Genomic DNA, 14,564 nt, shown 5'->3' with positions numbered 1-14,564 from the left:
TTTTTATCATTGATAAAAAACAAATTGCAATTTACAGGTGATATGCACAATATCTGAGTGATAAGTAATAGACACAGGATATTTAGATCATTTCAATTTGACTTATTGTAGCTACCCTTTTTACAATATGCACAACTGCAAAGCACTTTTCAGAAACAAAATAGAGAAGTGCTCCACAATTAAGTGTCTTTGTTTTTTTTTCACTGGGGGAGAAATATCCATCCATCCATCCATCCATCCATCTATCCATCCGTGTATCATCTTGAGGGAAATGTTTTAACTATCTTTTACTTCCATTTATGAAGATAGAAGATGTATAACAGATCTTACTGTTAACATCAGACAGTTTGCAATCCAATTAGCATAGCTCTTGCTCAATCCTGATTCTCTTTGTTTGAAGAACACCCAAGTATGTCAAGTCACCTGTTGTTACATCCATAATTTCCCAGTCACCTTTCCCCAAACCCTTTTTGTTTCTTTAAAATATCCCATTTTCTATTGCACAGTTACCTTTAGTGCAAGGCAGCCTCAGTGGGTAATTTACGTCTATATGGAATTTCAGGAAATACATGGTTTTGGTCACGGCTAGCTTCAGTATCTTCATGTTCAAGATTTTTTTTTTCTTCAGATAGGTGGGTGAGAATTAAAAGTATCTTCCCTAATATCAGTTTAGAAAAAAAAAAAATTATTTTCACATTTAGTAATTCGTTGAGTTTACTTATTTGCTATTCATATTTATTTATTAGATTTATATCCTGCCTTTCATTCAGAAGCTCAAGGTGGAGCATATATGGAGTATGTGCCTTAATCAGATAATTGTATGAGAATGTGGGCAAAAATCCCTCTAGAAATGGTCATACAAGAGAGCAAAATGGTATAATTATGTGAAATGCCCATGAGTTTGGTTTATGTATTAGCTAGGATTTTTTAAATAGTTACTTAAGAAGCCATAGTGGCCAGTTCACACATATTGCTAGGCCATAATAGATAGGTTTGTACTTCATGCTAAGCCAAAGAACAACCAACTATATTATAGCTTAATATTATGTGTAAAGTAGGCCTGTGCCTAAATGGCATTGTCTAGTGATCACTTGCAAAACACATTGTTTGCAAAACTCGAGAGAAATAACATTATGAATGCATATGTCTCTTAGAGTATTCAAAACAATTTTATTTAGAAGTAAAACTGTGAACAAAATGGTTTACATTACCTTGATTAGCTTTTTGTTAGGATTGTAGGAAGCTAAATAAAATACTGATCTAGATTTCACTTTGGGTAAAAGATGAATTCAGCTATGACACGGCCATAGTAACTACCAATCTAGAACTTCCCACTGGTGTGCATAGTTACTAAAGTATACCTGTCTGGCATCTGGTACTGAAATATGCACTAGATTTCATAACCTAAATGACTAGAATTACTTAACCATGTACCATCAGTTTGTATAACCACTTCCAATATTTTTTCATGTGACTTTCTCAATTTTCTGTTGTAGATGAAAGCCACCCTCTTTGTATCTTAGCTTTTTTGTTTTTTTATTTTTTTAAAAAAAGTATATGTTCTTGTAAAAAGAACACTCACAAATTTTATTATACAAGGATCTCCATTGTTACTTATGAATAATTATGACTAAATACTGATATTTGAGAGAAAAATAAAGCTGCAATTCTTCAGTATCTCACATCTTAAATATACTACTATAGTTGTTATTATCTATTAGTATTGTTATTACTCTGTGCAAATAGTCATCAGTGTAAGTGATGCTGCACCAGAGGTATACAACCAGAGGTCCCAGGGCTGCATGCATCTTCTGAAAACCTTGGGTACAGCTCCAGAGTCCTTCAAAACTATTAGTTAATTTTAATACAAGGTAAATGTAATTGAAACAAAATCAAATTTTATTATCCCTTGGCCCCACATATAACTTTTTGGAATGCAGCCTATAGTACATTGTTCAAAGGCATAGTGTGGCCTTCAGCCAAGAAAAAGTTGTGCATCTCTACTTTATACCATTTAAGAGGACATCTGCCTTCCCTGATGAGCTGAAGAGTTAAATTCATTACAGGTGAGACATCAGAAGAAGGGAAAGATTCCCAATTATATTTTATATGATTATGTTAATGTGGTGCTCACAGTAATTGTTTTTAATGTGCCTGGTTACTTATAAGTGAAAGTCCAATTAAATGGAAAAAAGGGGCAATGTAAGTAAAGAAACTTGCGTACTAATGCAAAACTTTGACAGGGCCTGTGTTTTGCTGAATGTGTTAGATTAAAAACCAATTTCTGTAGTCAAATCAGTTTTGGTTGTGAACTTGTACATGTCATATGCTTTTAGGTGTTTTGCTTGCAGAGGCCCAGAAATAATAGTTTTGTGAAATAATTTCTTCAAAAGAGTGTTGGCTGGGAATCAAAGTGAGCAGCCTAAAATGCTTCCAAGCACTATTTTCCTTTCTGACTACAATTGTATTTATTTGAATACTTGTTGCTCAGTGTTGGAGAGAGTAATCCCTTTGCCTTTAAAGTGGCATTTGGGTAAGCAGAAAAGAATGCAATAGAAAGGGAACCCACACAAAGATATTGCTTCTCCATAGTCATTTGAATCTGGCTGTTGACTGCATAAGGCATGACACTTTCTGAGCAACCAGTACAAAATATTTTCATGGTAGCATTTGGGTAAAACAGGAATGATAGATACTGAGTCCAGTGATATCTGCTTTGATACTACAATGCTGTTCATTTGTATCTGCAGCATGGAGCAAGGACCAACTCCTGTTGAAAAGAAGAAGAAAGGAAAAAGGAAAAATGACACTCCACTGGATAATTTAGAATTTGATCAAGGCCTCCTTTCATTGTCTGGACAAAGCCTTGAGGAATCTGTTGAATCAGCTGACAGCCAGGTATACTTGAATCTTTAATTTTTATGGACATGAGACAATCTACTGTTACTACAGCTTTCCCATGAATAAACCACTTTGTGCTCCATTAGTTCCTATTATTATTTAGTTGCATTTATAAAGCATTCTGCTTGTTAGCCCCCCCCCCCCCCAAGAAGTACCTGTGTATTAGCTTGTGCACAGAACTGAAACTGTGGAAAGTTGTCAAACTGCATTCGTTCAAACAAGGACATCTTTCTTCTTCTTTTTTTGATAATGTAAGATCCCTTCCAGAGAGCCAATTTGATGCAGTGGTTAAGGCATCAGGCTAGAAACCAGGAGACTGTGAGTTCTAATCCTGCCTTAGGCACAAAGCCAGCTGGGTGACCTTGGGCCAGTCACTCTCTCCAAGCCCTAGGAAGCAGGCAGTGACAAACCACTTCTGAAACCTTGCTAAGAAAACTGCAGGGACTTGTCTAGGCAGCCGCCAGGAGTCAAAAACTGACTTGAAGGTATACACACAAACACAAAAAGATCCCTTCCATGGGCTGTATATACACTATTCAAATCTTGTGCTTATTAATGTATGTGGTGTAGACAGTTGGAGAATCTATGCAGAATAGTTTTGCTAGCATGTATGAGTTGTAGAAATGAAAAGGCTGTATCTGCCCGTTCTTTTAAAAACTGCCATAGCTCACTGCTCACTGTGTGGGTCATCTAAGTATCATAGGGAGAAACTCCTATTCTCAGTGTTACCTCCTACTTCTGATAATTTTTCAGATGAATGTTGGGCAAGGCGAGGTGGTTGTGGCTCATACGTACATACATACATACCTGTCACACAATACCCTATTGGGTTAAACAGTGTTACATAGAGTACAGAAAAGCAGGAAGAAACTGTAAGCCAAAGAATTAAAGCTATTAAAAAGGGGGAACTAATATACAGCAGTCACTATATATCCCTACATCTTTCCATCTTTGCAGATCATACTTGCTTCTATCACATCCATATCCCAAGTTATCCCAAGTTATACATTGCCTTTAGTTACTTAAACTTCTTACCATAGGTTGATGAGATCTCATCAACGTAATTCAACCATGACTTTCTCGGGGTGTTCTCTTTCCTCTCTAGCTCTTAAGTCTTCCATCGTATATTTGTTTTGCAGTTCTGTCTTCATTCATTCTCTATATGGTATCACGGGTTGTATAACTTGCACTTAGTTTCTATATTTTCCCTGTTAAGCACAACTATCTTGGTCTTTGATACATTAATTTTCAGATCCTTGTTGCATCATTCAGTTTTGCAGCACATCATTCAGGTTAATGTATGCACACATTCATGTTCCCAACCAACAAACCTCTATTGGACACAAGCATTCCATATACTTTTATCCATAAATACATGGAACAACCAAGGGAACATCACACATTCTTGACTTACTCCCTGCATAGTACCAATCGAAGAGAATATTTGTATCTAAGGGTTGAACTGTGGAGTCCTTGGTGCTCTCTGAGCCTTGTAGTTTTCTTGCAGACGTAGTCTGTCGATGAAATGTCTGCAAGAAAACTACAAGGCTCAGAGAGCATCAAGGACTCCCTGCATAGTGTTGGAACATTCACTAAGCCTTCAATTTATTCTCATGCAACTTTATTGTCAGTATATATGCTCTTACTGAATGTAACAACCAAGCCAACTTCTCATTCTTGCAAAACTTTCCATATTTCAAACTTAAATTATCATACTCTTTCTCTAAATCAACAAATATGCAATAAACTTTCTCAGTATGATATGAGACTTCAGTTCCCATCAGGTACAGAGAGGATAAACAATGATTAGAGATGGAGGTTACAATTCTATAACATATAGAAAGTCATCAATAGAAGTGGGGTAGAAATATAGAGGATGTTTTGGCTTGGTTGAATTTGAGAGGGCTGTACAGCTTCAGGTAGAGAAATGATTAGATTATGAGTGTGGCATTTCAAAGACAGGTTTGAAAACTTTTGCTGAAAAAAGTTAAGGCAAATTCACAGGAACATGTTCACCACATGTTCACTGTATTATCCTGACTTGCAGTCAAGTGAATGGGCCTTCATAAATAAAGCATAACAAAGATATTCCTTCGCATTGCTTTAGTTCACCTATCACTTTAAGATACACTGAAGTTTGCTTTGGCTTAGCATCATGTATGAACCTAGCCCAAAGTGATTAGTAACCCATGAGTTATGATTTAGCATTTTGTATGACTTAGGCCGTTGACTCAGATGCAGAGGATTTCAGTTTGCACATTCACTTGTGATTTCTCAAGGGTTGAATCATGAAGTAATCAAGGGAGAACTATCGGATTCAGTGGTATTGATCAGAAGGAGCTTGGCCAGGAACAGCTGAAGTTAGGCAGGAGAGGCATTCCATAGGGAATTTTCTGAATAAGTTATATTAAAGATCAGTTGGTATAAAGAGAACTGGCTGAGAGTGATTTCTGAATTGAGCAGTGTGTTTACTTAAAGGATATATGCAGTATGTAGGAGCAATGAGTGGCCCAAAGGTGGCTCCAGGGAACAGAAAGTGAGCAAAAACAAATTACTTCTCTTACAGGATTTAGACAAATTGGCAGGCCATTTTTAGGATTAGCAGTTTTCTACCTTCCTTTCTTTGCCATCCAGAACTGCCTTGGGGGTTGGCGAAGTATTCTAGGAGCAGGTGGTGATGGAATGAAAATGCAATTTATTAGGGAAGAGAACGAATCAAAGACAGGAAGAGAAAACACAACAACACACATACACACATAGATTTTTAATGCTGAGATTTGTACTTATTTTCTGCCTTATGTCTTAACCTGGCTATGCCTTGGCTTATGTCGGTTTATTGTTTGGGGCTTTTCAGCATGCATGAAACTGTGGTACATAGTAGGATCCTCTCTCAATTGTTTGAGAGATTGGCTTCAGCAGTTTGGCACCATATTTATCCTTGGTGTGGGATGTTCAAAATTTTGAAGTGAGAAGCTGAATCATATGCCTGTCTCTTACACCATTTTGTTTAGTTCGGCCCTCCAGTGCCCTATTTTTCACTAACTGGCAACACATTGGCCAAATCTAAGCAATGTGTGTTTCTTAGTATAACCTGTTGCAGAATGCTGGGAAAGCCTTTAGCCCAGGAGAGGTCAAAAAAGTCACACACCAAGCATTTCTATAAAAAATAATTTATTTACAGAAAGCAAAAACAAAAGCAAAACATTTAAAGGACTTAGCTCCCTTTGGAGCAAGCCTTGCTGAGCTACATTTCCAGCAGAGAGAAAAAAGGAAGAAATGAGAAGACAAGTCCGGGCAGGATTCTCCCCTCCCCCAGGCTATTTGCATGAAGCACGTGAGAGGAGACAATCACTTGCAACCTTTTACCCGGCCAAATGATTAGGTATAATAGTAGCTTAATCTGTTAGTAGGGAAACCTTAACACTCCCCTTTTTACACTACAGATTAAGATGCAAACCAATCTTCTCTGACTTTATATGTCTTTCCATTCACATTACCATTATCTCCCCTTTGGTTTAACAGAAAGCTACCATTCTTCTTCCTGTGTTTTTCCAAACCTAGGTAATTGGTCACAACTCCAAGGCTTTTTAATATGAAATGGCTTTTCATGCAGGCTTCAAAATCAAGCCTTTTTCTGTTGATGTGAACAGCAGCAAATCATCAACATAAATGCACAGATACATACAGCCTTGTTTGTCCTTCTTCATATATACACAGGGATCTGCTTTTCCTTTTTCAAAACCAAAATTCTGCAGTTTTTCATCTACTTTTTGGTTCCAAGATCTAGCAGCTTGTTTTAACCCATAGATTGACTTCTGCAGTTCACAGACTAGATTCTCCCCTTTTTCATAGCCAGGGGGTTGCTGCATGTATAATCTGTGGTCTAAATCACCATAGAGAAATGCAGTTTGAATGTCATAGTGGTTAACTGACATTCCCTTGAGTGCAGCAACTTTTAACAGTAATCTAATTGATTCACCTTTAGTAACTGGTGCAAAAGTCTTGTCAAAGTCTAAATCTTTCCTTTGAGTGAACCCTTTTGCAACCAACCTTGCTTTATATTTTTGGATTTTGCCATCAGCATCCCTTTTCAGTTTGAAAACCCACCTACAACCCAGACAGCGTTCATTGGGAGGTAGATTGACCAGTTTCCATGTTTTATTTTCTTTCAAGGATGCTAATTCCTGTTGCATGGCAGAATGCCAATTTTGTGCAATCTCAGGTGGTAAAGCATTCACTTGTTCTAAAGACTCAGGTTCTGTGAATATGTGAAAAGCCTTTACTGTTTCAGCCTGAAAACGTGATGGAGGAACGCCTTTATTACTCCTCTGAGATCTGCGAGGTAATACAGGGCTTAAATTTTGACTCCTATCACTTTCCTGAGAAGCATCTGTCTCATCAGACAGATCTTCAGTTTGTTTTTCTGATTTAATGTCCTCATCAGGCAAAAGATCACCATCAGCAAGTCCTTGCTGTTCTCTTGTGGTGGTCAGTTCAACTGGAGAGCTAGAATTTAATCTCCCCCAGTTTTGTTCAGCAAAAGAAGCGCTTTTGTTAATTATTAATTTCTCTCCCATTATGAACCTGTAGCTCCTCTGGCTTTGTTCATAGCCAACAAAGATGGCTTTCTTTGTTGTGGGGCCTCCTTTCCTTCTCTGCTGTTTTGGAATGTGAACCCATGCAGTGCTACCAAACACTCTAAGATGGCTTACCTTTGGTTTCACACCATAAAACAAATGGAATGGAGTGTCCTGAATCATAAAGTTATACAACCTGTTCTGAACATAACAAGCAGTCGATAAAGCTTCTCCCCAGAACTTAAAACATAATCGTGAATCTTTTAACATGCATTCCATCGCATTTTGCAAGGTTCTGCCCTTTCTTTCAGCAACACCATTTTGCTGAGGGGTGTACGGGTTAGAAAGAATTTGTTCTATCCCTTTTTCCACTAGGAACCTTCTGAATTTGTGAGAAAGGTATTCTCCTCCTCTATCACATTGGAGTGCAGATACAGGCCTAGGGAATTTTCCATTTGCCCATGTCACAAAACCTTTAAATTTCTCAAATGCCTCATCTTTATGTTTTAAGATGTAGATAAATGTGTATCTTGAGAAATCATCAATGATGGTCATTGCATACCTTGCTTGTCCAAGACTTGGAGCAAAAGGACCAATAATATCAGAGTGTACAATTTCCAAAGGTCTAGTTGTAACTCTGTCACTGTGCTTACTCACAGGAGCTTTTAGTGTTTTGCATTCTTTGCAAACTACACAATCTAAGTATTTATCACAGGGTTTTATCTTTAGGTCAGCACACAGCTGTGGCATTTGTTCTATATACTTGATATTAGCATGACCAAATCTCCTGTGCATCAGGTGTACACATTGGTCATGATATGGAGTGTTACCAACTGCAGCCTTGCAGCTTGGCTTCCTTGCATTTTGCACAATGTACAAGGAGTCTTTTAACATACCAGTAGCACACAATTTCCCATTTTTACGTATCTCACAACCATTTTTCTTAAATGTTATGATATACCCTGTTGCAGCCAATTGTGCCACAGATAAAAGGTTTGATTGTAAATTTGGCACATACAACACACCTTTTACAGTTTCTCCTAAGCAGGATAAATACAAGTCACCTTGTCCCATAATTTTGGTGACAGACCCATCAGCCAAAGATACACTTTGTCTTTCAGTTTTAGACAGTGACACAAAAGAGCTTTTACAATTACATAAATGACAACTGGCCCCAGAATCTAACACCCATACATCAGAATTACCCTTCTCAGCAACCTGTGCAATCTGGGTTGTCTGAAGAGCCTTCTTCTGTGTTGCCCTTGTGTTCTTCTTCTCTGTCTTTCTACTCTTGGGTCTCATGGCACAGTCTCTTTGCAAATGTCCAGCTGAACCACAAGTGAAGCATCTCTGGCTTGCTAGCGCTGTGCCCTCAGGTTCCTTTCCCTTCTTTTCCCTCATTTTCTGGTCTTGCAGCTTTCCAGAAGAGATGGGGGGGGATCTTTCCTCTCTCTTCTCCCATTCAGCGAGTAAGCGCTGTGTAACATACGATGGGGTGAGGTCTGCTTCAGGCATAGCCTCCAGGGTACAAATCAGCGTGTCCCACATTTCATTTAGTGAGGACAGGAGGATATAGGATTTTGTGAGAGGTGTAAATTCCATTCCTCTCTCCTGCAACTCAACATACAGCTGCTGAATATAATGCAGGTGCTCAGGAAGGCTTTCTCCTTCTGCAAGGTAGGCTCTGTACAGCTTTTTCGTCAGAGTAACTTTACTCCCTGCTGTTGCCTTTACATATAAGTCTCTCAAAGCGTCCCAAAGTTGCTTTGCAGACTGCATGCCTCGCACGTGGACTAGCTGATTGTCCTCAACTCCCAAGATAATGGTGGCTCTAGCCCGCTCATCCTGTCTCAGCCATTCAGCACTGGGATTTTGGGGGGTTTGCTCACCAATTGGCAGCCAAAGATTCTCTCTGCGAAGATACATCTCCATCTTCAGGGCCCAATTCAAATAGTTGGTCTCTGATAGGCGCTCCAGAGGCATCGCTGAGGGCTGGGAGGCAGCCATGGCTTCTTCCTTCTTTTGCAAGTCACCTCAGCTAGCTTCTTTGTCCTGCAGACCGGCAGTTGCTGGAAAATCTCCAGGTGGCTCCAAAGAAAATCTTCACAGGTCTTTGCTACCTGCCTTTAAATTGTGCACGAGGTGTGGAGCTGATCTCTCTTTTCTCTCTGGGTTTTACTGCGTTGTTTACTGGGCCCATAACCTGTTGCAGAATGCTGGGAAAGCCTTTAGCCCAGGAGAGGTCAAAAAAGTCACACACCAAGCATTTCTATAAAAAATAATTTATTTACAGAAAGCAAAAACAAAAGCAAAACATTTAAAGGACTTAGCTCCCTTTGGAGCAAGCCTTGCTGAGCTACATTTCCAGCAGAGAGAAAAAAGGAAGAAATGAGAAGACAAGTCCGGGCAGGATTCTCCCCTCCCCCAGGCTATTTGCATGAAGCACGTGAGAGGAGACAATCACTTGCAACCTTTTACCCGGCCAAATGATTAGGTATAATAGTAGCTTAATCTGTTAGTAGGGAAACCTTAACATAACCTGGGCAAGTGCTGGATTTCAGTTGAGCAGTATTGTATACATCTCTCCTACCATGTTTGAGCCTGTGTTTGCTATGCAGAAGCGCCGTTCTGGACGCCAGGTGAAGCGTAGGAAGTACAATGAAGACTTGGATTTCAAGGTGGTTGATGATGATGGTGAAACAATAGCTGTACTGGGTGCTGGCCGAACTTCTGCACTTTCTGCATCTACCTTGGCTTGGCAGGCAGAGGTATGGCTGGGACAATTGGGAAACAAAACTTAATTCTCTCTAGCTGCATATAGAAAATTCATTTCCCTGTATGACTGAGGAACTCATGGCACATACATGTGGGTTCATGTTTGCAGCAATTTGAGAAGAGTTACATGTATCTTGAGCAAAATCAATGGTTTTTTGCTAGCTGAATTGTTGTAGAGCGTGTTCATTTGTAACCAGTTCCCAATCAAGGGTATTATGTGTGGTGATATACCAGAAAAATGGAATATCAACTTTTTCTGTAATTTTAAATTGTTCTAAACAAGTGAATCATTTAACTGATTATTCACTGTCATTTGGGATGTAATAATATATATCTACACAGAAGCAATTCTTACTTAATTCACTGGGAATTATTACCAAATAAGTATTTATTTCCCAAATGAAATTCTAATCTGATTTTGATTTCTCAGTATTCCTTCCATTTTAGAACATTTCCTAATATCCATTATTTAGAGTAGTTCTTTATATTTAATTATAAGCAAAGATTGTTGATTCCAATTTAAGCCTCTTTTAATTAAAAGAACATAAACAATTCTTAAGAGTTTGGTGTAGTGGTTAAGGCATCAGGCTAGAAACCAGATGACTTTGAGTTCTGGTCCCACCTTAGGCACAAAGCAAACTGGGTGACTCTCTCTTAGCCGTAGGAAAAAGGCAATGGAAAACCACTTCTGAAAAAACCTTGCGAAGAAAACTGCAGGGACTTGTCCAGTCAATCATCAGGAGTCAATACTCACTCAAAAGCACAAAAAAAAAAAAGGGATTCTTAAGAATGTTATTTATTTATTTTATTTATTTGTCCAATTTGTCCCTGCCCATCTCCTCCCTTCGGGGGACTCTGAGTGGTTTACAGTAATCAATTAAAACAACAATCATAAAATCCACAATATAAAATTACAATAATAAATAATATAAATAAGAGTAAAAAATAAAAAAGTCCAAGTGGCACAAGTATCTAAAGCAGTCCAAGTGTGGGAGGAGTGGTCTATAGCAGCCATCCCCATGTAGATCTATTCCCCTCTCGCCCCAAGCGAGGCGGCAGAACCAGGTCTTCAGACTCCTCCGAAAGGCCAGGAGTGATGGGGCCAATCTCACCTCTGGGGGCAGGTGTTCCATAGGGTGGGCACCACTGCAGAGAATATACGGAGAATATACGCAAGTAACAGAAATATGTAAACTAATTTCAGTTCTTAAGCTGATAGCTTGTTTTCAGTGAAGGCCTTTAATAGTCTTCAGGCACTCTCACCAACTTCATCTGCCACTTTCTTTTTATATGAGAATATATAACAAGACCATTAGAATGGACAAGATCAGAATAGAATTGCACATCATATACAGGTAGTCCTCAGTTAATAACTGTTTGTTCAGCGACCATTTGAAGTTATGATGGTGCTGAATGAGGAGACTTACAGCTAATCCTCGAAGTTGCAGCCGTTACAGTCCCCCCGTGGTCACATGATCATGATTCAGGCACTTAGCAACTGGCTTGCAATTACAGTGGTCACAGCATCTCACAGTTACGTGACTACGCCTAGTGACTGTGCAAGCAAAGTCAATGGGGAAGCCAGCAGGAGGTTGCAAATGGTGATCACTTGACATTGTGCCTAACAAGTGTGGGATTCACCTAACAACCACAACTGAAACTGCTGTCATAAGTTGGCGTGGTCATGTGACATCACGCTTTATGACTGCGTCGCTTAGCGATGGAGTTCCTGGTCCCAGTTGCCATTGTTAACTGAGAACTACCTGGAATTTATATGTGGAATCCATCTGGATTATAGTTCTATGTATACACAAAAAAGGGGTTGCCCCTTTGCTCAGGAATGAGTATTTAATCTGAAACATCTATGTTTCCTTGTTCTTTCTTTTCTAAATTTAAGTAAAATTACATGACAAGAAGTACCTGTCTGTTAATCCCAGGAGAAGTCTTGAAACACTGAAATTCCCACTTTTCATGTGCATTGCTTTAAAACACTAAATGCCACATCACATCTGGGCAGCTAACCTTTCTTCTTCTTGTCTCCGGCTCCATAGGAACCTCCTGAGGACGATGCCAACATCATTGAGAAAATTCTTGCCTCCAGGATAGTGCAGAAAGAGGTGAGAGCCTCCCTTGTCCTCAGAGCACTTTCAGTTCCTTTCTGGGCTATTAGTCCATTGGAAGGAAAGAATATTATTGGTAGAGTTACTATAAATCATAACAACTGGTACTATAAGAAGATGATGTAAATGATCTACATCATATTAATTTGTTACCTACAGTAATATAATGAATGGTAGGACTATTATGTTTGGAGCTTAGCTTCTTCATCCAGTGAATACTCTCAGTTTGGAAGACCAGTTGGAAGCAGGGGCAAGCCTTCAGTTTGAAGCTCAAGGCAGAGGCACTTTGGGTTGTTCCCCATTTGCCTGTGGTGGATGCTTTAAATTCAGAATGCTACTGAGGGCAAAATTGTGCTCACAAGTTTGCTCCTATCCCCAACACCAGTATGAAAGTGGGAGGGGAGGAAGTATATCAACTTGCTTTTGTCTGAAGCTTCATTTTCAGGCACTAAGACCCAACTCCTCTCACACCAGAGCCAGAAGCAAGATGTTCAGATCTGAAACATGTTCCCTGATGCCATGGTTTATTCCCTTAAAACCAACCACCTCCTCATAATGCTTACATTACAATTGTTTATATTTAGGACTGCAAGCTCTGGGATGAGAGAGGGTTTTTTTGAAGGTTTCCATACCCATTGGCTATATTATCTTAGTATATAGGGTGAAAACCATATGGAAATAGGTTTGATTTAACAAAGTTTGTACCTGTGTGCATGTGAGTGTGAGTGTCTTTGATTGAAGCCTGGGTAGAATCAAACAGCACTTCTGCACCTGATAAAGGCCAATTGATAGATCTTCAGTCTTTTCCAATATTCTACCTAAGATTGTAACTAATGCAGCCACAATGAACTAGCTTCCACCTTTTTCTGTATTTTATTTTAATCTGTTTTGTTTGATGAAAGGGTCTAGAAAGCTCAGATGTTTGCACATTATTTTGTAATCTTGAATGAGCCCAGTAATAATATTACTTCAATATGGATTTATAGCCTTTTTTTCATGCTCAGTTCAGCTTTTTCTTGTAATTAAGCTATGTAGTCATCTCACTGAAGCATATGGGGAAAAAATTATTATAGGAACATCCCAGGTATTGTTTTGCCATTTCTCATTCCTGAGAGATTTGAATGGCTTGGCTTAATACCAGTAAGGAATGGGAACGTCATTTGCTTTACCTTCGTATGTTCCTTACTCGCTTCTGCTTTTCTTGCCAGCTGGGCTTCAGCTTATTCCAACCGTACCCGAAGATCCTTGTAGAATCTTATATTTTGTTTATTCAAGTGAGCTACCATTGGCTGTGGAGTGTGATCCTAGCCTAGCACCAGTCTTGTGCAGATGATGCCTGCGAAGCATTAATGGCTATATTGGATACTAATAGATGGATAAATAATGGATATATAATGGATACTAAGCATTAATGGATATAATATATCCATTATATAAGAAACAAACAAATAAATAATTGCTGTTGTTCCAGATTTATCCTGGAGGAGCAACTTATGAACAAGAAGAGTTCTATGTAAAGTACCGCAATTTGTACGTATAGCATGTGTTTGTCTTATCAGTGTATTACGTACTGTTCTGTTTTGGATGTCCAAAACATATAAAGTAGCATCTATTTCATCTTACTAGAAATGGACTGGTTTGTCAAATTTGATTTTGCTCAATTTATATTTTTCCTACTTTAAATCTCCTTTATCTGATTTTGGTAACATTTTTCCTAATATTTGCATTTTTGTTTTTGTTTTTTCTTAATTTATATCTTTTGGGAAGCACTAGTAATCTAATACACTGCATTTTTATGCACCCGTCTGCCAGCATATGCCTACTTGGTTGCATTTTTCCTAACATTTTAAACATGATTTTAGCGGTAAATTACATTGCAACTTTTGGAAAGATACAGATATTGACATGCAAGTACATACCTTAAAGAAGTGAGCTTTGGACAGGTTTGCATTATAATGCTGATCATGTAGATGTCTCCCCTAGTTGCTTAATAATCTTAATGATATTCTTTGTTAATTCATAGTTCTTATTTGCACTGTAAATGGGCTACCATGGAGGAGCTGGAGAAGGATCCCCGGATCTCCCAGAAGATTAAACGCTTTCGCAATAAGCAGGCCCAAATGAAGCACATTTTCACTGAGGTAAGTAATGAATTTTCCTGGTTGCCACCATGTTCTTTCTCAGAATATTT

The 14,564-nt window shown here is 38.7% G+C and overlaps 1 protein-coding gene across 2 annotated transcripts in view; it reads left to right on the top strand.

Annotated features, from left to right (window-relative positions):
- The window catches only part of CHD6 (chromodomain helicase DNA binding protein 6), a 109,562-nt gene that overhangs the window by 20,826 nt on the left and 74,172 nt on the right, over positions 1-14,564 (top strand). For both annotated transcript variants that reach the window (XM_063297252.1, XM_063297251.1), the window contains exons 3-7: positions 2,751-2,898; positions 10,097-10,246; positions 12,305-12,370; positions 13,845-13,903; positions 14,397-14,514. In XM_063297252.1, the coding sequence (XP_063153322.1) occupies positions 2,751-2,898; positions 10,097-10,246; positions 12,305-12,370; positions 13,845-13,903; positions 14,397-14,514 (541 nt within the window). The remainder of the gene's footprint in view (positions 1-2,750; positions 2,899-10,096; positions 10,247-12,304; positions 12,371-13,844; positions 13,904-14,396; positions 14,515-14,564) is intronic.

The sequence above is a fragment of the Candoia aspera genome, chromosome 3, assembly GCF_035149785.1.
Source record: "Candoia aspera isolate rCanAsp1 chromosome 3, rCanAsp1.hap2, whole genome shotgun sequence".
Lineage (NCBI taxonomy): Eukaryota > Metazoa > Chordata > Lepidosauria > Squamata > Boidae > Candoia > Candoia aspera.
This window is presented reverse-complemented; position numbering and strand designations above follow the sequence as displayed.